The sequence below is a fragment of the Anas platyrhynchos genome, chromosome 9 (assembly GCF_047663525.1).
Source record: "Anas platyrhynchos isolate ZD024472 breed Pekin duck chromosome 9, IASCAAS_PekinDuck_T2T, whole genome shotgun sequence".
Taxonomy (NCBI): Eukaryota; Metazoa; Chordata; class Aves; order Anseriformes; family Anatidae; genus Anas; species Anas platyrhynchos.
This window is the reverse complement of record NC_092595.1, coordinates 5,111,222-5,139,075: the sequence shown is the minus strand read 5'-3', so window position 1 is coordinate 5,139,075 and position 27,854 is coordinate 5,111,222. Positions and strand designations below refer to the sequence as shown.

The window sequence follows — 27,854 nt, the reverse complement described above, 5'->3', positions numbered from 1 at the left end:
CAGCCTTCAGGGAATTCTTCAGCTCATCTCTGACTGCAGGAATTTGGGAACCTGGAGGAGGGAAACAAAATGTGAAGAGCTTAAAAAAGAAAAGAAGAGAAAAAAGAGAGAGACTTGCAGCATCTGTACCTGAGCCAATTCGGAGATTGGCGTGTCAGAAGTTTTGATGAGGGCTCATTCTTTTGTCTGGCATTGCTCATGTGCCTCCTTTGTTCGAAGTGCCGGCGCTCACAGCTTGTAGGCAGCGCGATGAGCTGGGACTCCTGCATCATCTCCTCTGCTGCCGGCACTGCCAGGGACTGCACTGCTCGGCCACATCGCTGCTGAGAGTGTTAACCACAGCGATGCCCGTGTCGTTAGGTAGCCTGGAAGGGTTTGTGGTGGCCTTGTGGTGGGCCGGAGTTTCACCCGGGTCAGCCTGCCCGAAAGGCACCCCGATGTCTGTCCTGGGGGAGCCTTGAAAGCCGGATCCTATAGGAACGGTGATGGTGGCACAGCCCTCTGCGGGTCAGGATGCTGTCAGGGTACCCACAAAGTGGCCCCGAGTTTGCTGTGGTGTTAATCTAGCCCATTTGCTGTTGTCTCCACTTGGCAGAGAAGTCTCCCTCCTGGTTTCTGCTCTTTTAAGGATGATCCACTGTGCTTTGCATGTTAAAAATGCATGTTCCTATTCATTATGAACTCCTCTTCGGGGTGCAAAAGTGGAGTCTTGTAGAGGAGCTGCTGTGTTCAGCAGCAGTTTGTGCTCGTCTCTGTGCTCCGTGCTGGGGAGCTTCTGAAACAGCTTCTGCCAGCAGAAACTGGGGTCCTGCAAGAAGGGGGGGCAGGAGCAGGGCTTGAAGAGTCACCCTTCACGTGGGTGTGGAGCCAAACTTCCTCGAGACCCAGGAGCATCAGAAGGCAGAGGCCAGATTTGGGGCCAGCCCCGTTATTGTAGCAGCCACAAGAAGCTGCTCGCTGTTCGGCACGAAGGGTTGGGCTGTCCCTCTGCATTCCCCATCTCTGTGCCTTCAGCTCTGCTTTTCCAACCCATTTTGCAGGCGGAGGCACTCAGAAGGTTTCTCTGGAGCTGCTGCGGGTCAGCCGGTGACCGAGGTGGGGGGAGCCAAGTGGCTTTGGTTCCCCTTGCACGCAGGGCTGCAGTGCGGTCCTCACCAGCTCCTGGGTGAAAATCCTCTCTCTGTAGGGCCGGGGCTCTGCTGCTGTGCCCACAGAGGGGGCAACCAGAGCTCAGGGGTCTGCTCTGGATAACTTCATTTCATTTTTTGCCCTGCATATTCCTGCCAGCGTTCTGGAATCGCTGAGGAGCCGGCGTGGCTCTGCGGGGCCAGGTCTGCAGCCTGCAGTGCCGTGAGTCATCTCCTACACAAGAGCGGTTTTTAATTACAATTTCCAGCGCACTTTTTAAGCAGTCGTGTGGAAGCGCTGTGCAGGAGCGTTTGAGTCACAAACGTAAAGCAATTGTGTCCTTTGCCGTAAGGCTGTGGGGAAGACCAGAGGCTGTAAGAGAAATTTCAGAGTTTGTCCCGTGCCGTTGTTTGTGAGCGTGGCTGGGAGCAGAGTGCTGCCATGCGAGGGGGAACCCCTTTTATCCCCAAATGTGCTTGCACACCATCTCCTGGGCCTGGTTTGGGAAGCTTTTTGCAACTGCCATCAGGCACTGTTGCAAAACCCCCTGCAGAGCCTCACAGGGCACATTTCCCCTCATCCCATAGGATTTATGGCCCTGTGGTGTGTTAAAATACACCTTGACTTCAGGCTCTAACACAAAGGGCATTTATACAGCCTGTTAAAGGCATCAAACTGCCCCCAGCTGCGGCTGTGGGGAGCAATGGGCAGCTTCATTTTTGTGGGAGCACGCAGCGAGGGCTTTCCCCACTCCTGCCGTGGGTTGGCTTTTAGGGAGCTCTTGCTTACGGATGCCCCAGCCCCGGCACACCGAGCAGCAAAACTAACTGTGGGCTTGTCCTGCAGCCAGCTCCCACTGCTGGGAAAGGTCCTGAATTTTTAATCCGAGTCTGTCTCTAACACACTGGCTGCTTTTAGTGCTCGGCCGGCATCGATCCTGCTGGAGAAGGGTTAAAAGCTTGCAGCGGCTGCTGGCGGGGCGGCATGTGGTCCTGGGGGTGCTTATGGAGCAGTATTTTATCGCTCTCTTTGCCTCAGCACGGCTGAATCGGCCACTCGGTGCTTTGGGCTTGGCTCCTTCCTGATCCACCCACAGCACAGCGAGAGCTGCGCACAGTTTGGATGAGCTGAGGGTCCCCGTGAGGGCGTTCAGGTTTCCACCCCAATCTTCCTCCAGCCCAGTACCCGGCTGTCACCCTCTGCCCATGCTCTGGAGCTGTCTGTCTGCCTTGGTTTGCTTAGCAGCGAGAAAAATCCCTGCCCTCAGATGGTTTTTTAATAACTAGATGCCCTCCTGCTTTCATCGCCAGACGTGGGCAGTGGCTGCAGTGCCTCAAGTCCCTTAACTACCCGTGGCTGTGCCGGTGCTGCTCGCCCAGCACCGAAGGCCGCAGGGGCACTCAGGGCTTTCTGGCTTCCTCCCACTCCTTCCTCAGCTGTTTTATCCCCGTGCAATCCCCGGGATGGGTTTAACCTCCCAGCGCTAATCCCAGGTCCTCCTCCTCTCCTTGCTACCAGACCTCCGCTGGAGTTGGGCGCATGTGCCTGGGGGTCTCTTTGCTTTGCGGGGTCCTCTCTTGCCAGCTCCTTTCCTAGCAAACCCCCCGCACGCTGCTCTCCCTTTTGCAGAGCTGCTTCTGCTGCTGTTTGCGGAGAAACGGGGACCTCTGAGCCGTGGCTGTGCAGGGAGGAGTTCGTTTTGTGGCTCTGTCTGGGTAGGCAGGAAAAGGCCGCGGTCTGGCTGTGTGATTTGGTAACAGAAGGGCTTTGCCTGGCGGTGCAAAGGTAGGAAATTCCTGCTGCAGGGGGAAAAGTGAGGCTTGGGAAGAGAAGCTGGAGAAGCAGCGCAGTTTAATCTGCTGATCAGCTCTGTTGATCCCAACCTGCGGGCTGGCTCAGAAGGTAAGCCACAGTGGGGCTGGTTGGCAGCCGAGGCAGAAAATCCCTTCCTTATCCCAAACAAAGCAGTGAACGCGTGTGTGACATACGGAAAGGAAGTACGGGGATGAAGGGTCTGAATGTCATTTTGGGGGCTCCCTTCTCCAGTAAGATGTTCTACATTTTCCTTCCCTGACTTGCGTGAAGTAGCCAGAGGGCACAGAGCTCTTGCTGTAGAGTGGTGTTAGCATGGATATCACATACATGGCTTTAGCCAGGGCTTAAATAATAAATTTGCTCTTAAATCAGAGCACAGGCACTGCAAAATGTTTATTGACTGCTGGCAGTAAGTGACCCGCAGTGGGCCAGGATGGACTGTGAGTTGTCACAGCTGCTCAGGGCAGACAAAAGCTCCGGAGGCAACTCTGGCTGAAAGGGAGCGTGCTGCCCAGCTGCCTTGAAGTGCGTGAGATTGCAAATTGCTATTTGAGCTGACACGGATAGAAATGTGCAACGTGGGGTCTGCAGCATCTTGGGTTACAGGGTCCTTGCGCTTAGGAGAGCACCTCAGCCCTTGGCAGCACTGGATGTGGGTTCCTTCTGTCATTCTCCCACATATTTTCCTAGCACTGAGATCTAAGGCACCCCAAGAGAGATACATGAAAGCTCCTGTGGCATTTTATCCTAAGCCCTGTGAAACCTAAGTACCGCTACCAGCTTGCAGGTGGGGGTGAAACTGGTGAGAGCCTCGTTCAGCTGCCTTGCTGCTCTGCTGGGGCACCTGGGTGTCAGAGCTGGCGAGAGCCAGGGTGGGACACAGGAGCTCGTCCTGGGTCACTGCAGAGGTTTTAAAAGAAATACAGAGAAACAGAGGGGATGGGAAAGCTGGAAGGGAAAGCAGGCTGGGCTGCTCAGGCAGCTTGGGTAATTCATGTGGACGTGGCCATGGCCATTTTATGCCACTGGCAATTCGAGCACGAAATGCAATGGAAGTCCTTCATGGAAAACCACCCACAGCCATCGAGTTAAACTTCCTGGATTAAATGGTCAGCGGCAATCACCGAGAATAGATTTGGGCTTGCCTTCTCAGTCGGTTTTCCTTGCAGAGGGACAGCTAAAAGGTGCGATCGGTGTTGTGTGAGGAGTTACCTGCTGGTGTCTGCACCGCTCTGTCATGGTGGCTGCATGCAGGGGGACATCAGATGCTCCTGGTGCTCGGAGAGCCTGGTCCTCTCACTGCGGGCAGGGTGCCCGGCTCATTTCTGTGGGTTTTCTGCATTCTGCCTCCCAGGCTGAGCCGTCAGCACCGGCCAGCTGTGAAATCACTCGTGGGTCACAGTCCAAAGAGACATCCTTTAGCAGAGCCGGAGCGGTGGCAGAATATTTTACAGTGCTCTCCTGCAGGTACTGGCTGCGAGCTGTCATCCGGCCCTCTCTCATCTCTGCTGGGTGCAGGGGAATTGGGAGCACGAGAATTAGTTCTGTGCATGAAGGGCTGTCTGCACATAATTGCCACTGCCTGCAGTATCATTAACTCTTAAAAAAAAATAAAAAATCATAGTCAGGGATGTCAGTCAGCTTTCAGAACTGCTTCCTGAGCGTTACCTGGCTCCCCTATATCCCCTGCTATGGGTCTGGCTGTCCGTGCCCCGAGCACTCCGGCTCTCAGGGGTGCCTCTCCTCGCCTTGTTGTTGGTTGAAAATCCACCTTGCACTTTACATGCCACCTCCAAAATTGGATCTTGCTACTATGAAACTAGAACCGGAGCCAAGCAGATGGCACTGAAGAGGTGTTTCAAGAAACCACATTTCTGTCAGCATGTGTGGGGTTTTCTCTGCAAGGGCCATTTTTTTTCCCCCTCAGCCATGCGAAAGCATTACTGATCTGGGGCCTGGATTAAAGAGCAGGTAAAAAGAACACAGAGCTGTTCATTTATAAGAATCTATGTGTGTGTTTACCTGCAGCTTTAGATTGCTTTCCACATTAACATTTTGGACACTTTGGTGCCCCTGGGCCCTGTGGAAATTCCTCCCTCCGGTGGCTCCCAGGAGGTGGGAATAGCACAGGCTGTGCTGGCACCCTGGGTAACTAACGAGCAGCCTGGTAATTACAGGAAAGGGCACAGAAAGCTGCCAGCTGCCTTGGGACATCCATCCCTGCTGGCTAAATCCTGGACACATCGTGGTGCCCTGCTACTTGTCAGGCTGTGAGGCTGGAGGAAGGCCCCAGCCATGGCCTGGCCCTTTGGGGGCGGCCGTGTCCTTCCCAGGCCGCCCTCCAGATCCCGGGATCCTGAGGGGATCCTGAGGGGATCCAGGTGGTCCTGGCACACGCCAGAGCCCTGTGGGAAGCCCTCTGCCCTCCGTGGTTCAGCATTTCCCAGCTGGAAGGAGCAATCCGGTGCTGCGCTCGGAGCCGCGGCCTGCACACAAGGGCGCCTTGCGGGTCTCTTAAATGGAGATTTAATTCTAGTTCTGAATGCCGCGGCGCTGAACAGGCACCGATACGAAACAGAAGCACAGTGGGGGTGTTACAGGGTGGTAATAACATGGCTGTCATGAACTAATGTTGCTGGGAACAGGCTGTGCTGCCGTCTTCCAGCCGCCAAAGTGTGTGCTCCCAGCACGGGGAGAGGCGCAGGAGCGGGGGGCAAGGGGCGGGCTGTGTGCTGTGGGGAGCTGAAGGCCTGGGGGGGCTGCGAGGGCTCCAGTGATAGCTGAATCCATCCCTGCCCTCCTCCCTTCCTCAGATGCTCCTTGGGTTTGCTGGAAAAGCTCCTGCTGCCTCCTGTGTGGGACCAGCTCTTTTTTCTGTACTGCTCTTTGCTAGGAACATCTCTCCTTATTCCTTCGCTACTCCTTAAACCTGATTTCTGGGCATTCGCTTCTTTGCTGCTGAACAAAGCACCACCTCTGCTCTCAAAGCAATCATCTCTGCTCCTGTCTGCTCCAGGCTGTTACTCTCAGGCACCTCACCTTCCAGCCCAGCCCTGCTCTTGGTGGGGCTTTGCTGTCCTTGAGGTGAGTGGGGTTTGTTCTGGGCCCTGGCAAAGCCCTGCAAGATGCAGGAACACCCTGCGGTCTGCTCCACTGCAAAGTGTGCAAGGTGTCTTTTGACCATGAAGTGCAGCTCTTCAAACCCTACAGCTTCAAGCACTTGTGGACGATCTGAGGCTGATGTAGGACCTCCGATGGTCATGGCTCTATCCATGGAGGAGGGAAATGTCGCAGTTCTCCCTGAGCCAGAGGAAGGGCTGGTGTTTCCAGTCCCCTTTGCTTGAACAAGAGAAGGGATGGCACAAATGCAAACTTTGGGCTAAGGGATGTGTTTCGTTACCGCCTTGCTCACCTATGTGCTAGAGAGAGTGTTATTTTTAGAGGTGAATAATATGCTAATTTAACAATTTAGCTTGGTAATCTAATAATCCTGCCTCCTTTACTTAACGTCAGCCCTATTGTGGAACCGCTGTAATGGAATTGCAGCTCTCCCAGCTGCACGGCCCCGATCAGAGCCTGAATTGATACAGCGGGATTAGAAATACTTCAGCCCAAAGGTCGGCTTTGTTCGGTCAACACAGAGCATTGGCTTGGCCTTGTGCAATTAAAGACGTCTGGGCCAGGAAAGGATTTATGCCTCTCCAAGGGACAGCTCTGGTTGTTCGATCCAACCTGAAGTATTAATAAAAATGCCCAGCATCAGGGAGCAAAAAAAATAATCCACTCTGTTTTTGTTTCTCTGTGATTTTTTTGAACATTTTCCAGGATTTTACTACTTAAAAGGTTGGAAAAGATGACAAATGTGAGGGAGGATCGGATATGAGTAAAACTTGCTCAGTCCTGCTCAGTGAAAGTCTTCTGCTCTCCGAAAGCACCCCGTGGGGAGGGCAGCAGCTTGGCTGGAGGGAAGGATTTGTGCTCAAGCTTGCTGCAGGAGAAGCCTGGGCAATAGAGGAAGAGCTCTGGAGAACCCCTTTGCCAGCAAATAATATGTAGAGTGATTACATGCACTTTTTCATCTTTTTCATGCTTTTTCCATAATGGTGTCAAAATGTTTGAGATTTGTTACTTCTCATCTGCAGCTCGGACTCATGAAAGCGATTTCAGGAGGTTGAATTTCCCCCAAGTTCAAAGGAATTGCATCATGTTAGTTGTGACCTTTAATGCCTTGGGTCGACAGGGTTGCTCTGAAGCTCTGAAAGCTGTTTGTGAAACCAAGCAATGATGCAGAGGTGGAAATCCATGAAATTGAAGGGAAATGCAGTGTCATTGTGGCTGCCTGTGTCACGGTCATGCTGGTTCTCTCAAAAAGGGCAGCCAGCACGAGCTCTCACTGAAAATGGCAGAAGTTTTTCTGGGGTGTTTTGTCACAGGGCGGTGATACGGAGCCCCGTTCTGGCCCGGGTGCAAGAGCTGGTCCCAAATCCACAGGGTGGTTGTGAGCCCACTCGGGCTTGAAATTCCCCTGCAAGTAGCTGAGGCTAAAGTGCAAGCAAGAGCAATAGGGTTTGGGCCGTGATTGCTCTGATTAATTAAACAGATATTTTGCTTTTGTTAAAATAAACACGTCCCATCCTATTACATGACTCATTTCTCTTATGCTGACCTGATATTTAGACTATCTGATGCTTTAATTACTTTCTCAAAGACGTGGATGTATTTCAGATAAGTTTTAGGAGATGTGCAAGCCAAGTGCAAAGCTGAGTGCATAGTTTATAAAAACAGCTTCTTTTAGGGAGTGATGAATTTTCATACTGGGAAAAGCCTGTTTTTCCATACATGAGTATTTTAACCCCTTTAAACTTTATGGAGTTTTTGTTTTGTTTTGTTTTTTGTTTTGTTTTGTTTTCTGCGCTCCCTTGATATCCTTTCCAATGGGAAACTGAGAAGTCTATAAGCGTGCCTCTACTCCGTAAAAGCCAAGTGCGAGTCACGCTGGGTGCTATAAAATGGTCTAATTTAATGCAGGCTGACAGTTCAGATGCACATCCAGCACTTTGTAATTTCATTGTGAAGCGTACTCCAGTGTTTGTCAACACGGGTGTATTTTAGCGGTGCTGACGCTTAAGTGAATTTACTGAATATAGACCCACAGTGCTATAAAACAGAAGCAATGATTCTTGCAGATATCATCCCATAAACGGAGAACCTGCTCTCTAAATTTCCCCTTTATACTTAGCTGGGGAGCTCTGCAAGTGCCCTGTAAAACTGCTGCCTTGCTCCCTGCCTCCGTGTGTGGGGTCAGAGCGCGAGGGTGCTGCAGGGTGAGATGTGCCCGGCCCCGTGGGATCTGCACGAGCTGCTGCAGGAATCTCTGTTGGAAGATGAGCTTCTTGGGCAAACTAGAAATTGGTAGGAGTGGGAGCAGAGACCCGTGTGAAATTCAGGCTCATAGTGGGAGTGCTCCACTGCAGAAGGGCTTGAATGTAGAAACAGAGTCCAGGAAGCTGCGAGTGCCCTCCTGCTGTCCCAGCAAACCCCCTCGCAGTGTGCCTGCAGAAGCAGGGCTAAGGAAGGGCTGCCACAGGTGGTAAATGGTGTGGGAACGTAGGAAATTTAACTGGTGCTGTTTCACCTGGCAAAAACTCAGGTGTCCCACACCCTCACAGTTGCAGGAGTGTCATTTTGCTGAGACTCCTGTACAAAACGGGGTTTTCCTGGGCTCTCCTTCCTCAGCTGTGAGGGTGACTCCGCGGTCTGTTCCCGGCAAGGCTGTCGCCATCAGAATTTCTGAAGCTCCCTGTAACAGCACCCAAATGCCTCTTATTTTAACGTTTCCATGTAACGGGACTAATGGCATTGTAAAATGGCTGGATAGGAAGTGTTTGCCTTCAGAGCATTAAGCCTGCAACATGGGTACTCCATTAAATGCCTGCTGCGGGGATTATGCACGCACGGGGGTTTGGAGGCAGGGAGGGGACATCTGGAGCAGAAGGAAGCAGGAGCTTCACCTTTCACGAGAGAGCCACAATTCTCTTTGTGTCCTGCTGGTTTCAGCAGCTGGAGGTTCGTATATTTGGTTGGACAAATAGGAGCAGACAGTGGAAGTTAAGTAGCGTGGGGTAAATCTCTGGGCACAGAACGGCAGGTGAAATTCATGCTCATGCGAGCAAACTGCAAAAATCATCCTCTTTCTGTCCTTAAAGCTATGGGCTCAAATTTTGGGCCAGGATAGATGGTTACTGCGTACAAAGGCTGTTATTTAGGCCAGGGAGCTAACCTGCTGAGCCTGCCTTGGCAGCTTTGGTGCCTCCTTTTTCCCTTTGGAAAACTGGGCTGGCTTGGGGGGCTCCCCCCTGCCGTGCGTGCAAGACCTCCGATGGACACTGTCGCAGGGAGGTGCCCTGGGGAGCACCTCTGCCAGGTTATGCAGGCATCCTGAATGCTCGAGGATAAAAGGCATCATCGTGTGTCACAGCAAGTGGTGTTCCTCTGTTGGGTTGAGGAGCTCCTGGAGCCCCAGCAGTCACAGCAGCCTCTGCTGTTTGCCCGCACACAGGTAAACCTCTCCCGTGGACTTGGAGCAAGCCCTGCCTGCTGGAGTGCTCTCCAGGTAAATATTTCTATTTGGTAAATAGAAGCCTGAGTGCATCAGATGGGCGTTTAAAGGCGTTTAGCTATGCTCTCGTAACATGCTGGTCCATTACGTTTTACGGAGTGTGAGGGCCACAACCTCTGAAGAAGTGCTCCTGGTGCCTGCTTCGCTCACAGAAATTAGTCTTAATACTTGACACTATCGAGTTAGTGATAGTTGATATAACATTTTGAAAGCAATTAGGAGCACGGATTTATGCTCAGATGGATTTTAATTAAAAACCATTGCAGCTTTCAAGTTCACACTTGAATAATCTTGAGGATGAAATGTGGGTTTATGCCCAAGTGAACCTTGACAGCAAAGCCAGAGAGGTGAAAAACGCCTTAGGAGCTCCTATTTCCTCCTATTTGTTTTACAGCATCCCAGTCATCATGGTGTCTGTAGCACAGTGCTGAATTTATGGAGATGAAAGCAGATCTAGCTGTTCAGCCAGGATGTAACACAGCCAGATGCCAAACCTGCTGTGGGGACAGGAGCAGGGAGGTGTTGGAGAGCCTCTGGGAGCTGTACCCGCAGGTGACCAGCAGTTGTCCTTCAAACCTTGGGGTGCCAGCGGTGCTTACTGTGAACTGCCAACGTGGGGCAGTGGAAATCTCTTCTCCTTCCTCCTCTTGAACTTCTGGGGACTCGGTTGCTGCCCTCAGTGGGAGAGGAGCTGGAGGTTGGTCGGCCTGTGCTGATGTCCAGAGGAGAAGCAGCTCACCCGGCACCAGCAAGTGGCTGCTGGCAGTTGGCAGGAGCCACCCCAGGGTGTCCCCAGCCTCAGAGGAACAGCTCTGGGCACAGAGAGCTGTAGGACAGGCAGGGTGCTGCCTGCTCCATCGGTGTGCTCCCTGCTGCTGCCAGCTCCTTCCTGGCATAAGAAATCCCAACCTCAGTTTTGTATCTCCCTGAGAAACTTGCATTTTCAGCCCCAGAAAAGCCAGTTCCTTCGTCTTCTTTTTTATTTTTTTGAAAGGTAAAAAAGAAAAGGCGTTTTTGTACCAGCTCCAACATCTATCCGCTCCGGATGACCCTCCAGAGGCGTGATGAGCCACTGTAGACACTTATGTGCAGAATTAAAAAGCTTCAACCAAGCGGGGGTGGGAGGGTCATCTGGAAGCGTTTGAGTATAAAGCCTACGATAAATAATATTCCAGGAGATAATGCTGTGGAAAAATCCAGAACAATGCAGGAAGACAAAGGAGACAAGAAGCAAACTGTTACAGATTGCTGAGGAGCAGATCCCTCCTGTCCGTGCGCAGACGGGGTTGGAGGGCCCTCAGCATACCTGATGGCAGCAGGCAGGAGGTGGGGAGGGTGTGGGGAGGACAGGCAGCTGCAGCAATTGCTGAACCACTCTGCTTGGACTTGATTTACTCCTGTCACCCCAATAATGGTGGAGGTGGTGTGGTCTGAGTGCTCGGAGTGAGTGGTGGGTTTGGGTACCCCTGCTGAGGAGGATGGTGCTTGTCCTAAAGGCTTTGCCTCTGGACACGCTCTCCTGTGGCTCCAGGGGGAGCTCCCAAGCACGGAGGCGCCAAAATCACAGACAGATTTTCAAAACTGAAAGAGTTTCTCTTCAATGTCAGCATCTGCAGTCTTTACCCGCCGTTTTAACCCACATCCTTGCTTTTGGGGAGCAGAACCAACCTCAGGAGCACATGGGTGTAGTGCAATTGGGCTCGCTTGGGTGGTTTGTAAGAGGGGTCTCTGCTCCAGCATTGCTTTAAACGAAAATGTCAGTGAGTTTTGATCAGTGGCTGGAGAGGTAAAAACCACGTTATTACAGAAGCTTTCTGGCGCTTTTCTTGGTCAACCTTGCTATCCCAGTCCCCGTTCGCAGCTTCATTACAGCAGTGCAGAGTTCACGCTGGCCAATTTAGCACTTGCCACACGTTAATTATAAATCTCAACCTGCCTTGGCTTCGGGAGCAATGGCACGCGTTGCTGAGAGCAGCCTGGCAGCGCCGCTCAGCCCGGTTACTTTGGAAACAAAGCACAGAGGCAGCAAGCCCCAATCCTGCCGGGGCAGGGATGCTGGGGCTCGTGGTGCTGCCTTTTGGGCACATGTGCCTGCTTCTGCACGGCCAACGCGCAGGATGTGGTTGGTGATTAATGCTGTCAAAAGGGCTTGTTGCTGGCATGAAATCTTTTAATACGTACAGTTCTCATGCTAATTTTATTCCCCTATTGTATCTATCGCTTTCATTTTCAGTGTCTCTCTCTAGCCTGTCTGTGCTGTTTGCATCCGAATTACAACACCAGAGAATGCCTGCAGTTGTATGAAAATGAACTGGGTTTCTAAATTCAGTGAAACCATCATATGTAGCAAGAAACTATCAGTGCTGAACACCGAGTATCTCACATTGAAGGCAAAGATTAATTGGTAACGAAGGGCCAAGTGCTCGTGCTGTGCAGAATGCGGCAGGGGAAGGTGGAAGAGGAGCTCAGCCCTGGCCCCTCAGTCTGTTCTTCTGCGGGGTCACCGCAGAGGCACCTCGGCATGTGCAGCTGGAACGAGAAACGCCCTGCAGAGATGGAGCTAAACAACCCATCCCTGCAGACAAACTGCATGAAAAAGCAAAGCTTTGTTACCAGTTCCCAGGCTAAACGCGCTCCGCTTTGCCTGAGTTTTGCATGAGTAAGTGTCCCTCATGGTTTACATTAACATAAATTTCAAAGTGTTTTATTTTGTTTTAGTAAATGTTTGCACAATATTAAGTTCTTACCTTCATCTGTAAATATTTGGGAGGTGTGCGGGGCGTTGGTAGAGGGATGGGGCTGGGAGCTGGGGCATCCCCGTGTCTATTCTGAGCGCTGCTGTTGGCTGGCTGGGTGACCCTGCGTGCTCGAGCCTCGCAGTTTCACAGCTTCAGCATTTACCAATCTGTGAAATAAAAAGGATGGCACCTGCTCTACTGGCAGGGCTGCTTGCAGAACTGAGCTTATTGATGTTTATAACAGCCTGTGTAGGATCTCTGGGAGAAGGGCGGTGTGGGCACCCGCGGTGGTGGGGTTTTTGCTCGAGGTACCCTGGCAGCGAGGAGCATCTGCACCCAAAACACCCGCACTGCCCAAGGGGTGCTGTAAGGTCAGCCCCTGCTGGGTCATCAGCAAGGGCCTAGATGGCCTGGGCTGCTTTTTCAGTGGCTTCTCTGCTGGTCTCTCCATGTTATTTTTATTTACCCTCACTTTCAGTTCTTTTTTAAGATTGAAGCTCACACTGCAAAGTCACTGGCAGACGCTGATTCATCTTGAATTTGGGTTTAGCAGGCAGCGTCAGCCCTATAGCTACAACCTCGCTACTATCCCACTGCAAAATGAAAGAGGGACTGTGCTGTCAGTCATGCAGACACCGCAGACAGGAGGGAGTTGCAGTCAGTGCCACCCCGGGTGTGTGCTGGAGCCACATGGTGACCTCCAGCAGGGAACATGCACCTGGAAGGAGAAAACCCAGTGGAGAACCAGTGTTTGCAGCTGCAGCCCCAGTGCTGTGCTCTGGCTCCCAGTGCTACACGTCCTGCTGCCAGCAGCCTGCTTTTCCCTGCACCACATATTGTGAAGAGCACAAGCAGGGTTAACTGGGAACATAAAAGAATACAGGCAGCTTGAACAAAGCCTGGTTTTGTGCAAAGATATGAGGTAGCCCTGAGTTTAAAACATATAACAAAGAAATCCTTGGACTGTTGAACCTTATACAGATTTTTCCCTTTGTTTGGCTCATGCAGAAGCCATTAAGACCCTGTAGCACCCATTTGAGTTCAACCCTGAATTTCAGAACCGTTGACCTTAGTGCTGCTTCATGAATTGCTTCTTCATAGGGATGCTATATGATCACATGCTGTGCCTAAAGAGGTTCTGTGAGATGCATCATGGCAACACTAACATCTCTTTCTTCTGGCTGCATAGATAGGCAGAATGAAGTGTCGCTATGTCAAATGAGGCCGGGTGTGACTAGCGAATGCATGACTTGAAATGCCATGAGTTGCTTCACCTTCTCCTTCCTCCATTTTATTGAGGAGTCGATGCTCCGTGGTTGTGTTCCCTTGTCCCCTGCTGCTGCTCCGCCGGCTTTAATTAAAGATTCAGTAAGTGTGGGCGCTTCCTGGCTGAGCAAACAAGGATGGATTTAGGGAGGATTTGTTTTTGCAGATCACGCTGTCTAAATAGATGGTGTCTCTCCTTCCCATGGCTGTGTCAAAGGGATGCTTCAGCCACGGCCCTGGGTGAGGAGGCTCAAGGAGGCATGCACAGGCTGGGCTGCGTTTTCTTTTACGTTGCACGTTTTAAAATAAAGCTCTTTTCCCGTTGTTAGGACATGCGGTTGCTCAGGCCGTATAAATTGCATTATTAAATGAGTAAGGAGCCCTGCTGGGTGAAATTGGCTTCTTGGTGAAGGCAGAAATGTGGAGCAAGCGATGCTGTGCTGCTCCCCAAAATGGCTCTGCGGCTGGGCCTGGGCCTGCACTGAGCGGGCCAGGTTGCCATTTAGGAAATGTTCTTTTTTTTTCCTGTTTCTGCTGTTGGACAGCTCTGTGGCTTGTCCCCTCCCCGTGGTGTCCTTGGTGCATTAATTACAACTGTCCTGGGGCAGGAGTTGCCGTCCCTTGTGTCCTCCGTGCAGTGTCCCGCATGGCGGGGCCTTGGGGCTCTCCTGTGGTGAGGAGTGGCTGCGAACACAAGGTTGCTTCGCTCTACCACCTCACCGCCAGTCATTTTTGCATGAGGATTAATGTAGTTGAGCAGTTTCTTCCATGCTTTGCTAATTTTTCAGCAAGACTTTGTGTCCCCACACGGGGCTTCTGCTCCATGCTGGATCTCCAGCATCTCCTGGAGATGGGCCTGCCCGCCTGGGGTCACTGTGGTGGCAAAGGAGCAAATCTGAACCTAAAGATTCTCTAGCCTATTCAACGAGTCATTTTAAAAAAATAAATATTAATGGACAGTGTGTATAATAGTTTGACATCCTCTCTTGGTGTGAAATGGAGCCTTGCTGGGTGTTGGGGTTGGTCAGGTACCATGGTGGTGCCTGCAGTCAGTTCCTCCATGGTTGGTGGTGCTCATGGCCACGTCTGCTTTCCAGAGGCCTCCATACACAGGGTGTTCTTCAGCACCAAGCTGTTGTCTCTACAGTTAACTTTACGGTTAGCTGTAAAAAAAATTCAAGAGGATGTTCCCAAGACTTATTGTTTCCATTTGGAGGTTTTCAAGGATTTGTCCCGTGGGTGCGAGCAGCCGACAGGCTCAGGTTGGAAGTCCCTCGTGCCTCCAGCTGGGTGGTGGCTGTTGCGTGTCCCCAGGTCTGTGAGAGCTGAGGCTCAGCCGAGGACACGAGGGGACTGCAGTAAGCATTGTATAAATACCTCCGAGTATTTCTGTAATCACAGCTCCACTAGGCCATTTACAGCCGAGTCATGGGCTGTGCTCAGGAGAGGCCTGGAGCTCTTCTGCATGGCTGAGCATTGAAGGATGTTTCCAGCAGTTGTTTGCCAGGAAAATACAACAAGCAATGAAGGCCCCTTACTAATTAATTGTAATGGCAGGAGGAAGGGGAGGGAATTGCTTTCCCATCATGGCTGCTGTGAAGATGCTCTTGAAAAAGCAAAAAAAAATGTGTGAAAGCTGCCAGAGCCAGGAGATTGTTTAAAGATACTGCTTACTGTGAATGAAACATTGCCAGGCAAGCAAAATAAACAAACTTTTCTATTTTCTTCTGCAGGGTCGTCATGTTAAAACAGGACAGCTTGCTGCTATTAAGGTTATGGACGTCACCGGGGTAATGTATCTTCTTCCTCCTGCATTGTTGAATTGCCAGATAAGAGGGGAAGGGGACTGCATGTGATAACATGGGGGGTTGTGGAAGGCCTGAATTCCTGGGAAGCAAACACACTTTGAGATGATTTGAGATGTGCCATTAAGAGTTTGTGTTTTTAATAAATGTGGGAGAGGAAAATGAATCTGGAAGAGTTTTGAGATTAAGTATTTTTGTGCTGGAACAATGAAGCATCCTGTTCCAGCAGTGGCTCTTTTGAATGGATTAATAAAATCTAAAGAAAATTGTAGCCACACAATTCTGGATTCTTAAAATGTGTTGTGTTTTTTTTTTGAAATCCAAGTTTTTCACCAAAAACCTTCAATTCACCAAAACTATCTGCAGGTGTTGTTTTGAATAACTTTATTATGCAAGATAAAGTACTCCTTTTGTATCCTACTGATACAGAGAAAAAAATGCAGCACCCTGGTTTCAGCCTGGTTTCTCTTTTGCAACTTACATCAGACTAAGAGAACCAAGAATTTACAAATTAGCAAACAAATAACAGCATTTAGGGAAAAAAATGGCTTTACCATTTCCCTACGGCCACAGAAAAAAAAAAAAAAGTAAAATTGCTATGATCTCTAAAAGCCTAAACAGATGCATATAGGAAGGTCACATGAAAATGTTCTTTCTTGAATAAGATTTTAATGGGAAGTACCATTCATCTAGTTTTGGTAGGAAGCAGGCTGTCAGGGAATAGGCAGACCCATCAAGCACAGCGCTTTGGCGTGAATGACTGTGAGATTCCCATGAGGTCAAGTGTGAGTTTACAACAAATTTAAGCTGAAAATTCAGAATACTCCTTTGGGGCCAAAGAGGGGCTTACATTTGAGTCAACAATTAGTTTGGTAGTTTTAAACTATTGTCAGTTCAGAGGTGAGACCTCCAGGGACTCTGAAGGAATGCCACGAGCCCCAGGTCACTGCCAGGAAGCTGCTCAGAGTAGGACCGGGCTTGGGCAGGACTGGCAACGACCACAGGGAAACTGAGCAAGCCCGTGGCATGGTAGAGGACTGACTGTGTTTTATCGCTGTTGATGCTGAAGTCAGATCTAGAGCCAGATCTAGGGCTGTGTTCTCCAGCCACTGCAGGAGAAAACTCTGTTTTCTCTTAGAGAGACTGACACCACAGGGGGATGAGAAGACCTGGCCAGTGGTACCCAGGGAGCTGGTGGGTTTTGGCACTGACAGCTCCTCGTTGCCTCCAGCATGGTTGAGCATCCAGTTGCTTTTCTGAACCAGAGAGCTTCAGTAAAAAGAAAATCTCTGGGGCCTGATAAACCAGTACATTCCCTGGTTCCGCAGGCAAATGAAGACAAACTTGAGTGCCTGAAGGGAAGAGGTGCTAATGGTCTTTCAGAATAGTCCCCAGGTGTTTCTTGTAACCCTTGGGTCAGTTCCTCACCCTCTTTGGTGCTTACAGTCTCCGTGTTCTTATCAAAGATAGAATTGGAGGTCATTTATACAAGCTCCTCTCATTTTTTTTTTTCTTCCTCTTCACTCTTCTTCCCTGAATTCTCTCTGAAGAACTGTAATCATAAGTCATTTTTCATGGTAGTTTGGGAAGAAATCTGTGTTTCTGGCTTTGTTGTGTGACATCTGGTCAGGGAGCACTGGTCTTTAAGAGGAGCTGTGTCTGCCATTCAGCTGATCACCAGGTCCTCTTGTCATCTGCTGGGTTGTAAAACTGAAGGCAGGATGAAGCAAGTGGGGGGACAGAGGGGACATGCAGAGAGAAAGAAGTGACAGTCCTCCCGGTCCTTTTATAGTAACACTCATCAACATCAAGGTGCTAACTACCGCTCCACAGCCTGTGAAATTACAGCTGTGCCACGTTTTCTAGAAAAACGTCCTGGTGGGCCTCCTGACAGGTCTAAGAGCTTGTGCTGATGCATTACCGGCATAGTGCAAGTGTGGGTAAGCTTCAGAGCAATGTGGTACAAATGCAAATTATGACATGAATTAAAAAATTCAGTTTGAAAAGGTGGGCTGAGAAGATGTAATTTGTGAGGCCAAAGTCTCCAGTCCAGATTTTGTGTTCCCAGGCCTCTGGTGTCAATGACATACTGCAAAAAGTGACTGTAAAAAATAAATAAATTAAGAAGTAAAAGGAAACTGAGGGGAGAGGATGATCAGAAATGGGGTGCATGGAAGTTCACCAGTGTAGCAAAGAGAAGCTGGAGCCTGTGAAGTGCTGTCTCTTAGTGTCGCTGTTTTTTTTCTTTTCTTTTTTTCTTTTTCCCCCCCCATCATCCTAGGATGAAGAAGAAGAGATCAAACAAGAAATTAACATGTTAAAGAAGTATTCTCACCACCGAAATATCGCTACATATTATGGTGCTTTTATTAAGAAGAACCCACCGGGAATGGATGATCAGCTCTGGGTAAGTTGCTTTCTTTTCCTTGAAAATAGCTGGGTTTTAGCAAAACCACTTTCTCTGTGTTACCTGCTTACCACCACCTGTATTACACAAAATACCTTATTTTGTGTTCTGTTTCTTTTTTAAGTCATGACTTTGAAAAGGCTTTTCCTGCGCTGGGAAATGCTTCTCTGTTCTGCTGTAAAGTCATTGCAGACGAATGATTAAAACCATTTTTGTTCTGGATTGTCATTAGCAGCATCTTTGTCATAATAATCAATTGAAAACTATTGTATCCTATGAAAATAAAAAAATGCGTCAAAAACAGCTGGAAGGAGAAGGGAGCTTTGCTGGGAAGATGGAGGCTGAGAGGCTGGGTGGGGGATGCTGCCACTCCTGATTCCTGCCAGCTCTCAGCTTTGCTTCTTGTGCTCCGTGTTGCACAGAGGCAGTGCAGGGAAATGAAGAGAAGGGATGGAGCAGGGAGGGCAGGAAGGTCTGTGGCTCCTCAGCTGTGTCAGAGGTGATCGCCTTGTATTGCTGAAGGGATGGAAGCTGCTCTGCCTCCCCATAAATCCTTTCTACCTCATCCTGCTGCTTCCCTTGCCAGTGGCTTCTCAGTTACTAACTCAGCATTGCCAGTCCTTGGAGGGCAGAGCTGCAATCTGCCACCTATGACCAGAGATGAGCAGAGATAATGGGAGCCCACCTCCTCCTCCTGCCCTGGCTGCTTGCTACACAGAGCAGCCGGCACCACAGCCCGAGGCACTGCCTTCCTTCTTACCCCAAGGGCTAGAAACACAAAGCACCATTCCCTGCTCTGCTCTGAGCTCGGCTGGGCCGAGGTGGCTTGGAGCCAGCTCCTCTCCAGCCTGGCAGCAGAGCGGGTGTCCTGCCCGGGGCTGGGACACCCAAACCCACATAACTGAGCCCATGCGGCACAGATGACCTCTGTTTTACGTGTGTTGTGCAGGATTTTCGTTGCGCAGAGTACTGCAGGTGGTGGAGCTGGCTGTAGCTGAGCGCATTCAGGCCAGAGGAACCGGTGCCAGCCTTTTCTCAGGTTTGCCCAGTGCTGTACGTGTTCTCCCTTCGGTTCTGAGAAGGCAGCAATGTCCTCTTCGGTTGGAAGGAGGAGTCCTAAGGAGAAGGCTTATTTTGGCATCCAAAGCCTTTCCGTGTCCAAAGCAGACTGCTGGAGCCCAAACCTGCAGCAGTAACAGATACCCATGGCTCAGCTGGAGGCAGCGGACGTACTGCAGAAATGAAGCCTATGCTGAGGATATTAAAACGTTATGAATTAGTGTCAGCATCCAAAACCTCAGTTTTCATTCTTTTAAGAAACTGCTCCCAACATCTTCCTCTGCATCTTGATACAGTTAACACAGGTTGTTTTTCTTCAATATTTCCATATAACCCTGGCTTTGTTATAGGAAAAGGTCTGCAGTGCAGTGGCCACAGCTGATTTCCCCTGTGCCCACATGGCAGGGGGCTGTCAGGCAGGGTCACTGAGGACAAAAATGGCACCAGCAGGGCTCGGTGCCACTCAGGTACCCGAGACGTGCTGGTGTACACAGTTAGTGAGGAGACTTGGGGGCTCCAGGGGCTTTTATTGCATGGGTTTGTTGTGGGTTTTTTGTTTTTGCTGTTGTTGTTGTGGGAACTCTTGAAAAAAAACCATGTTCTTTGCAGTGGGCCTGGAATTCAGCGCAGAGAAAGCTGTCAAGCTGAGAAATGCCTTTTCAGCCCGTGAAATTCCATTTGGCTTTAGCTGTTTTATAATCGGTGTCAAAAAGAAAACCAACCCACAGCATTTCCCCTTGTGCTGCTGGAGTGCCTGGAGGAAAAAAAAAGCACCGAGTGCGTGCCAAAAGCCCGAACAGACAGCCAGGCACTGCCCGGGCTGTGCCCGGCCCCTGTGCGCAGGGGTGCAGCACCTTCCTGCTGCCTGGGTCTGGGGTTAAAACACAGCCTGAGCAGGGAAGTGGGTTTTTTAATTCAGCCCCAGTTCCGAGAGCTCTTGGCGTATGCAAATGTTAATAAAAATCATCTTTTTAAACTGATTTGCCCAGATGAGGGAATCGGGACTTCCTCTCCGAGCAGCTACCTGTCAGCTCAAATCCTGCAGCCTTTCTTAGGGGGCTAACAAAGAAACCATTGCAGGAGCTGCTCCCCTTGCTCTGAGCAGTGCTGGCATGCGAGAGCTCAGCCCGTGCGTGGTGCTGGGCTGGCGGAGGCGTTCACGAGGCAGCTCCCTGGCTGCGGAGCAGAGGAGCGCTGGTGTCGCTGTGTTAAATAGCTGTTGGTTCAGCATCTGATTGAATTAGGACTCGTGCGAACTCTATCAGTCTTGCGGAGCAGATAAAGGCTTGTTTATTTTTCATTGGCCCTTTGTTGAAATAAAGCGGTTTCTGATAATGCCCAAGTAATTCTTTTTATCGACATTCGGGAGGCTGATACGGAAATAAAAAACAGAGCGCTCTTTCAGTGGAGATTAAGATCTCGCCGAAACGCAGCGGGCTCCTGACATGAAGTATTGTCAGCGCTTCTGCCGCGTGCCTTGGTGATGAGCAGGGCTCTTGGTGCGGCTGCTCCTGAATGGAGCAGCCACTCGCCCTGAAAGACGAGCTCAGAAACCGAGTGAGTTTGCCTGAAATTAGAGAGCCGCGCAGGGCGCATTGTGCCAGACAACAATAGAGATGTGTATCGCAAATCTGATACCGCAGTTAAAAAAAAAAAAAAAAAAAACTGAAAATCTGATACGGTCGTTTAAAAGAAAAAAAGGAAAGAAAAAAGGAAGTGAAGGTCATAGGGACAGCCTTTATGGAACATTAAAAACAAACCCAAGATCTCGTTCCCATCGTGGATAAGGTGTTGGTTGGCAGTGCAAGGGGAGGGTGGGCTGCAGAAATGGGAGAAATGGCCCAGGGGATGGCGAGGAGCTCCTTACCTTGTCCCCGCTCATCCCAGAGCCGTGTTGGGCTCTGCTGCTGCTGGTGACAGCCCAGGGCAGAGCCCGGCGGTCCCCAGGGCCAGCGGTGCTGCTGCCGATGGGTCGCTTCCATGGCAACCTCGCTGTCACCGGGAGGTGGATTTGTCATGAAAAGGGAAAAAAAAGCTGCTACCAGGTGGGCTTCGGCGTAGCTGCTGGTGGCACTGGGCGTCCTGGCAGGGGGACGGCCACCCACGGCATCCTCTGCAGTGGTTGATCTGGGGCAGCTCCCTCAGGAGAAGGAACTGGGCTGATGGGTCCGTGCAGATGTTGCAAACACAAGACCACGCGCCCAGCTCCTTCCCCTGCCATCCCGAAGCGTTCAGCTGACTCAGGACGCGTGGCTGCCCTCCGGCTCCCCGAGGGACAGGATTTGCTTGTCTGGCCTCGAAGCCAGTCACGTTACCAGCGACGGAGATGGGCGAGAGCTGCTGCTGTCAGGGGGAGAGCACCGCGGCGTGGTGGGGCCGTGCTGGGCGTGCAGCCCGCTCCTGCTTAGCTCAGCGTGCCTAACGGGGGTGCTTTTTTCTGAGGAATATTTTAACCCATGAGGAATATTTTAACCGGGTTTTCTGCTGAGCTGTGAGGTGAGGGTTTCTGCATCTCAGTGCTCTGGCATTGGCTCTGTCACTGCCACGAGGTGTGGGGAAGGAGAACCTTTTACAAAGGAGCCTCCTTGTGGGGTGAGGTGGGAAGCTTTTGTGGCCGGGGCATGTGAGACTGCATCACCCCCAGTTTCTGCTTTTGCACCCAGCAGCGCTTAGGCCGGGGGACTCGTGTGATTGTTTTCACTGACTTAAAAAAAGGAAACCCAGATTGGTGGTGGGGTGAGAAGGAACACAGAAGGAACGGGCTTGCAGAGCAATGGATCAGGATGACTTCTGTGGGGCCCTCTGGAGAGGCTGGAGCTGTCTGACATTAACTGGGCTGGGCGTTAGGTACTGGAGGAGCTCGGGTTGGAGCCCTGTGGGGTGACGTGCAGTGGCAACGGGAGCAGAGGTCTTTGTGGACGATCCCAGCAGGGAGATGGTGGCGGCTGGGTTCAGAGCTGTGCAGGCTCCCTGAGTGATCCAACAGACCCAGAGATTTACAGCTGCTGCTTCTGATTTTGCCTTGCCTATGAATTTTGCTGTCACTCTGATGCGAAGAGCCAAGCAGACGCTAAATGAACTGTGTTCAAAAATACTTCCTCAATAAACGGCTGGCAGATTAAATTTCAGAAGATGATATTACCTTTATCCCATCTTGATGATAATTTTTAATTATGGTTAATAAAGATGCAATCTGCGTTTCAAGTTTATTGTCTTACCCCATCATGACTCCATCCTGTAAGAAGATTGCTAACGATGCAAGCGTGTGCTGGGCAGAGCTCTCACCTGGAGACATGGGGCTGGTGAGACAGCACCTGTGTAGGGGCAGCATTTGAAACCTTTCCTTCGTGTGTACTATTCAGTCCTAAAATCAGCTGGAACTTCTGTTCCCTTTTCTGTTCTCCTGGAAGGCTGTTTGTTGGTTTCCTACCTGAATATACCCATGAGGTGTTTGTGTAGTGATCCTCTGCCACGATCTGCCTTGTTGCTTAAATAATTCTGAAGTCATTCTGAGGATGGCCTGGTCATCATATTGCTCCTTTCTGTATCTGCTCTAATGTGCGGTTACTGTTCTTGTGGGCAAAGTCTCGCCTTGCCCAGTGGTGTGACTCCTTTCTCATCTTCCGAATTTTCTGTCTTTGGAGGCTGTGTGGTATGAACCGTAACTGGGTCTTCAGTAGCATCCGTCCTTCTGAGGATCAGCAGAAATTCGAGGATCAGAGGATCACAGGCTGTCCTGAGCTGCAAGGCACCCACACGGATCCCTGAGTCCAGCTCGTGGGTGCCCAGCAGTGACCCAGCAGTGCCAGGGGATCCCTTCCAGCTTCCCTCTCAATCCTACAGAACTTCTGGACATGGGGATTGTTCAGGCCGGTGTCTGCCAGCTTGCCATTGCGGATGGGGATGCGCTGACAGCCCCATTGTCTTTCTGCAGCTCTATCTCCTGGAGCAGAGCTTGCTGAAGTGCCTTGCTGGGAGTAACTCCCTGCCCAGCTGGCCCAGGAGGTGCTGGTGCTGCCCGCTGCTGCTGGGTGCTTTCCTAGGGGCGTTAACAGTTTAACAAGCTGAGCTGGAAACCCTCCCCCTGGGATCCTTTTTCCCTTTGTCTCTTATTTTAATCTCTCCGAGATTTCACGATTGCGGATTTCGGATATATCAGCAGGCAGCCGCATTATTCACCTCCTGGTGCAAAATTCATCTCACCTCTGTGGAAACGAGGGAGAGGATGGAGGAGCGAGTGAGTTGCCAGCTCCAGAAAGCTAATCTGGCAGATTAATGGATGCACTGGCTACTTAAATGGTGTTTGTTCCATCTTCCCTTAAGTGTTGTGATTGCAATTGCCGTGCCCTTCCTCGTCCGCAGCTCTGAGGAGTGCAGACAAGCAGGGGCGGTGTGAGTGAGCCCGTCTGGCTGCAGAGGGAGAAGACAGAGGTGCAGTGATCCTTAAAATTATTACCCAACCGCCCCCGTCCTTTCCAGCCAGCAAGGCCTCTTGCTGCAAGCCCTCAGTGCTGAGAAGCTGTGGCTGAATTCCCGTGGTGAGGGACCATCGAGTGCTGCAGGGAGAGGTCAGCCTGTGGGGTTGGAAGGAGTTTTTGGCTGGGGCAGCCATCCAGGGATTTCCTTTCAGGATTTGCTGCGGTGGTATCCCGAGTGCTCGCGTAATCAGAAACACGTGCAGGTACTGATATTCCCCGGGTGTCAGTCAGCCAAAAGGAGAAAAGACAGGAAAAGCGTCTTTGAAACGAGTTGTTCCATTAACTCCCAATCAGGGAGTAATTAGTGAGCCAGGGTTGGAGCCAAGTCGGGTGATCCAGCCTGACTGCTGCTCTCCCGCGGCTGGGTGGGACGGCTGCAGGCGCTGCAGCCTTGCCTGTGCACGGGGCAGAGCCTGGCCAGTCACGCCTCTGCTTCGTGAAGCCAGTTTCCTGACATAACAGGGACATGCGAGGAATCTTTCAGCTCTTGTTTTAGGAAGAGAAGGGAAATTTAATATCAAAACTAAAGATAGGAGCGTGGTCGAAGCGGCCTCTCAGCCAGCTAGGGTATGTTCTGCTCAAGCGTTTTGTTGATTTGGGAGGTTTATGGCAGTGCTGCCTGAATTTTGTCCTTGTTTATTTATGACAGTTTTTTAATCGCCGTGTTTGAGCAGTTTGGTTGGGAGTAAACCTTTTGTTGTGTCTTTCTCTTGGCCCATGCGTTTAATGACGCGATGTCACTTGCTGGGAAAACGCTCACTGCCATGCGGTGCGGAGCCTGAAACATGCCCAAGGAGGAACCTGGCGAGGCATGGCTTGTAAGGAGAGCAAACACCTTTTAGCAGACAAGCTGATCTGATTGGAAAACGTGGTTTCACTTTGGGAGAAGCACATGGTCAGGTCTTGGAGGAGGTTTGCTGTATATCCGCGCTGGGCTCGTGTTCCCCGCACCGTGATGTTTCCTGCACACGCTGTGATGGCCCTGGGAGGCAGACTCGCATCCGGGGCTATTTTTATGTGTTTTATTTCCCAGTTGCTCAATGACAAGATTAGGCTTGGGCCCGGGTTATATTCTTGTATTCCTGTATTTGATATTAGGAAGCTTTGTCAGTGCTACAGATGGTGGTGCCCAGCCTGATCTGAAGCAGCCCGCGCAGGAGGACTCCGGCGGTCCTCGGGGAGCCCGCACAGCCAGCTTTGCCTCCAGAAAGGTGTCTGCTTGAAAAGGTGGTCAAAGGCAGGGATCTGCTGCTAGAAAAAGTTGAAAAACCCATCTGGTTCTTAGGGTTGTGGGAAGCTTTCAAACATGTCACGTTGCTTTCACGTTTTCAGGGTTGAAAAGTTTAAATGCAAGAGGCAGAGTCTTGCTTGTCTTGGTGTTTATACGAGAGACTGGTGATAGATCGTAAGCACAAAGTAGGGCATGCAAGAGCAGGAGCTGAGATTTCAAGGCTTCCGATTGCCTCTGCTGCTTTTCAGCATTGAAGTGACTGCTGCGTCTTGTTCCCATCCTCATGGAGAGCACCGTGCCTTTCCAGCCTTCCAGCCTTTTGTTGTTCCCTCTCTTAACCGAAGCCACGTGGAATAAAGGTTGATAGGGTCGGGGTTACATGGAGGTGGCTCTGCGTAGCACTGCCACGGCCCCGCAGCTGCGATGGCAGGGTTTTAACCCTCGGGGCAGGAGCCCAGAGGATGCTCTCAGGCTAATTGTGCTAATTGCCCTTCTGCTTCTTTTGGCAGCTGGTGATGGAGTTCTGCGGTGCGGGCTCCGTCACCGACCTCATCAAGAACACGAAGGGGAACACTTTGAAGGAGGAGTGGATTGCCTACATCTGCAGAGAGATTTTACGGGTATGTGTCCGCAGGGAGCTAAATGCCATGCTGGTGGAGTGTTGCACTTGGTTCTCAGGGGACACGTGAAGCCCTTGGCTCCTCAGGCTCCGTGGCTGCCGCGCTGCCATGGACTGGAGCTGCTTCGGTGCCGGTAGGCATGAATGATTCATGTGCTTGTATGATGCATAATGAATAAGCGCTAGTTAATGCCCTTTAGCTCTCTTAGCTCCCTGACTTTTAACCCTCTTTTCTCCTTCAACAAAAATATAATTTCCTTTAATATTAATAGGGCAAAGATTTATTTACAATAGAATTATATTTTCAATTAACGGAAAGGTGAGGACTAATAAAATCTGTGGAAAGAGTCTGCATGATTAAAAAGCACCGCGTGCTTTATTAAATCCACGTGTCTCCGGCTTTAATGAGGATGCTGCAGCTTTTATACCTGCAAGATAAATGTTTGATTGGAATGTCTCAAAATGGGCCACGCTGGAGTTTCACATACTGGGAGGTGGCACCTCCAGCAAAGGCTTGCTTTCATTTTCTGCAAATGAGGTCAGATTATGTGATTGTAGTGGCTGCCCTGACATTAAAATCTAGAGCTCCACGAAGTGAGATTTTGTTCAGGAGAAGACAGAAATATCAGACACTTGAAGAAAGCGGTGGAAGAGCCATTCAAAGAAAATGAGACAAAATGACTGCTCTGACAGCTTGTCAGGCTGTCTCTGACACGGTTTCTGAGGCTCCTGCTGCTGCCCAGGGGTGACACAGCATTTCTCTTTTGACCCTGGATGCCACCATCAGCGCCGACACCACCAGTCTGATGCGCAGAAGGAGCTGGCGCTGTAGCTGATCAGTTGCTGCACGGACATTTCTTCCAGTGTCAGGAAACCACAGTTGCACGGGCTTATTTTAAATGTATGAGCTCTGTGGGCCTACTTCTTAAAATAGCTGCTGGTAGTGAGTCACAACCTAACCACTGAGTCATGTCCCAGGGCCACCATCAAGTGTCACCGCTCACTTTTAGACCCTGCAAAGTGCAAGCTCCGCTCCAATGTGGCCATGCGGCGAGTCAGTGGTTGGTGACCTGCAGGCTGGGAGGTCTGCAGAGGCTTTCAGGTCATAAAAATAGTGTTTCAGGGCGTAAAAGATTCCCACCTTTGCTGCAAGCCCCGTGGCTCGTTCTTCTTTCAGAAGTTGGGGGCCTGTTGTGAGACTTGGCCCTGCCCTGGGGAAGGATTTGTGGAAATCCAGTGAAATTTTTGCTTTGCCTCCAGTGCACGAAGGAGCCTCTAACTGGGCATAATGTGGCTAAAAATTGAGTGCAGCAGGGCTCCTCTACAGATCTAATCTGTTCCACAGTGTTGTCCCAAGGTAACGAGCAAAAACTGACTAATAACTACCAGCAGTGATAGCAGAAATTATTTTCTTCCTCAAATATGAATGTTTAATGTGAAACGTAAACCTAATGCAAAATTAGTTTTTAAAGAAATCCATATTTTATTAAGCTGGCAATATAGGTGGATGTTACTTTGGAACTGAAATAATAAATGAATGAAATAAAAAAGTAGGTTGCAAAAAGAAATTAATGAGCTAATAAAAAAGCACAACAGAAAAGCTCGTTTACCTTTAGCCTTTGAGACGGGCTTTTAATTTGAGCTATATCTCTATTAGGGATATGTACAAGTTATAATATTGGTATTTGCATGGTAGCTTTTTTGATACAAGCTTTCCTCTATATTGGAGCCCCATTTATTGGACCGATATAAGAAAGAGAATTGGTTTTTGGGTTTCTGGATGATGGCAATACAGAAAGGAGGCAAAAACATTCTGTTATTTCTGCTACACAAATGGCTCCCTAAGGCAAGGAAGCACATGGGGAAAATTATGTCTAGAAATACGGAGGAATTTGGGTTAATATGGGTTCCTGCAGAAACTGAAAGGTTGGTTTTAATCCCTGTAGAGCTGACAGCCCCTGTCCCCTGCGACAGAGAGCACCCACTGCAGCACACAGAGGCAGCCCGTGGGCACTGCACTTGCTGGGGATGTCCTCCCAGCGTGTAACACAGGGCAGGATTTTCAGCACATGCTAAACAAGTGTTCTCAGGTGCTTAACTCCAGCTGGGAATCTTTCATTTCTGGGCCATAATTGGTTGAGGAGGAACGTCAGAAAATGACATGCTTTGAACTTGGATTCCTCTAACCTTTTTCTGAATTCTCTAGGGCTTGAGTCATCTACACCAGCACAAAGTAATTCATCGAGACATTAAGGGACAGAATGTATTGCTGACAGAAAATGCAGAAGTTAAACTAGGTAAGAGTGGGTTAGAGCTCTTGGAAATTGCAAGTAGGCTTGCTGGAGAGAAGAAAAAATTGGTAAAGCCAGTAAATGACTTGGAGAAATGGGATAGATCCTAAGAGCTACTGTGTGTTTTTTCTTGTGCCAGCCTCAATAACATGACCTTGGGCGTTGATCAAGTGCCATGCAATAAACTGACAGTGATTGATGACCAAGTTCTGCATGCAAAGATCTTTTTTCAGTGGCGTTTCTGTTACAGAGGTGGCTTGAGCAACTCTGCCATCAGATAGGGGTTGAGCAATCATGACCATTTTTTCATGCCCCAGGTTGAAAATTTGCCTGTGTGCATCCCTGGATGTTCTCAAAGCCCGTTTCCCCATTGCTTTGTGGAAGTGTCCTCCAGGACC

At 50.3% G+C, this 27,854-nt stretch overlaps 1 protein-coding gene across 5 annotated transcripts in view; it reads left to right on the top strand.

Moving 5' to 3' along the window:
* TNIK (TRAF2 and NCK interacting kinase) overlaps positions 1-27,854 on the top strand; it is a 140,930-nt gene that overhangs the window by 52,201 nt on the left and 60,875 nt on the right. For all 5 annotated transcript variants that reach the window (XM_072042522.1, XM_072042523.1, XM_072042521.1 and 2 more), the window contains exons 3-6: positions 15,300-15,356; positions 17,653-17,778; positions 25,056-25,166; positions 27,372-27,462. In XM_072042522.1, the coding sequence (XP_071898623.1) occupies positions 15,300-15,356; positions 17,653-17,778; positions 25,056-25,166; positions 27,372-27,462 (385 nt within the window). The remainder of the gene's footprint in view (positions 1-15,299; positions 15,357-17,652; positions 17,779-25,055; positions 25,167-27,371; positions 27,463-27,854) is intronic.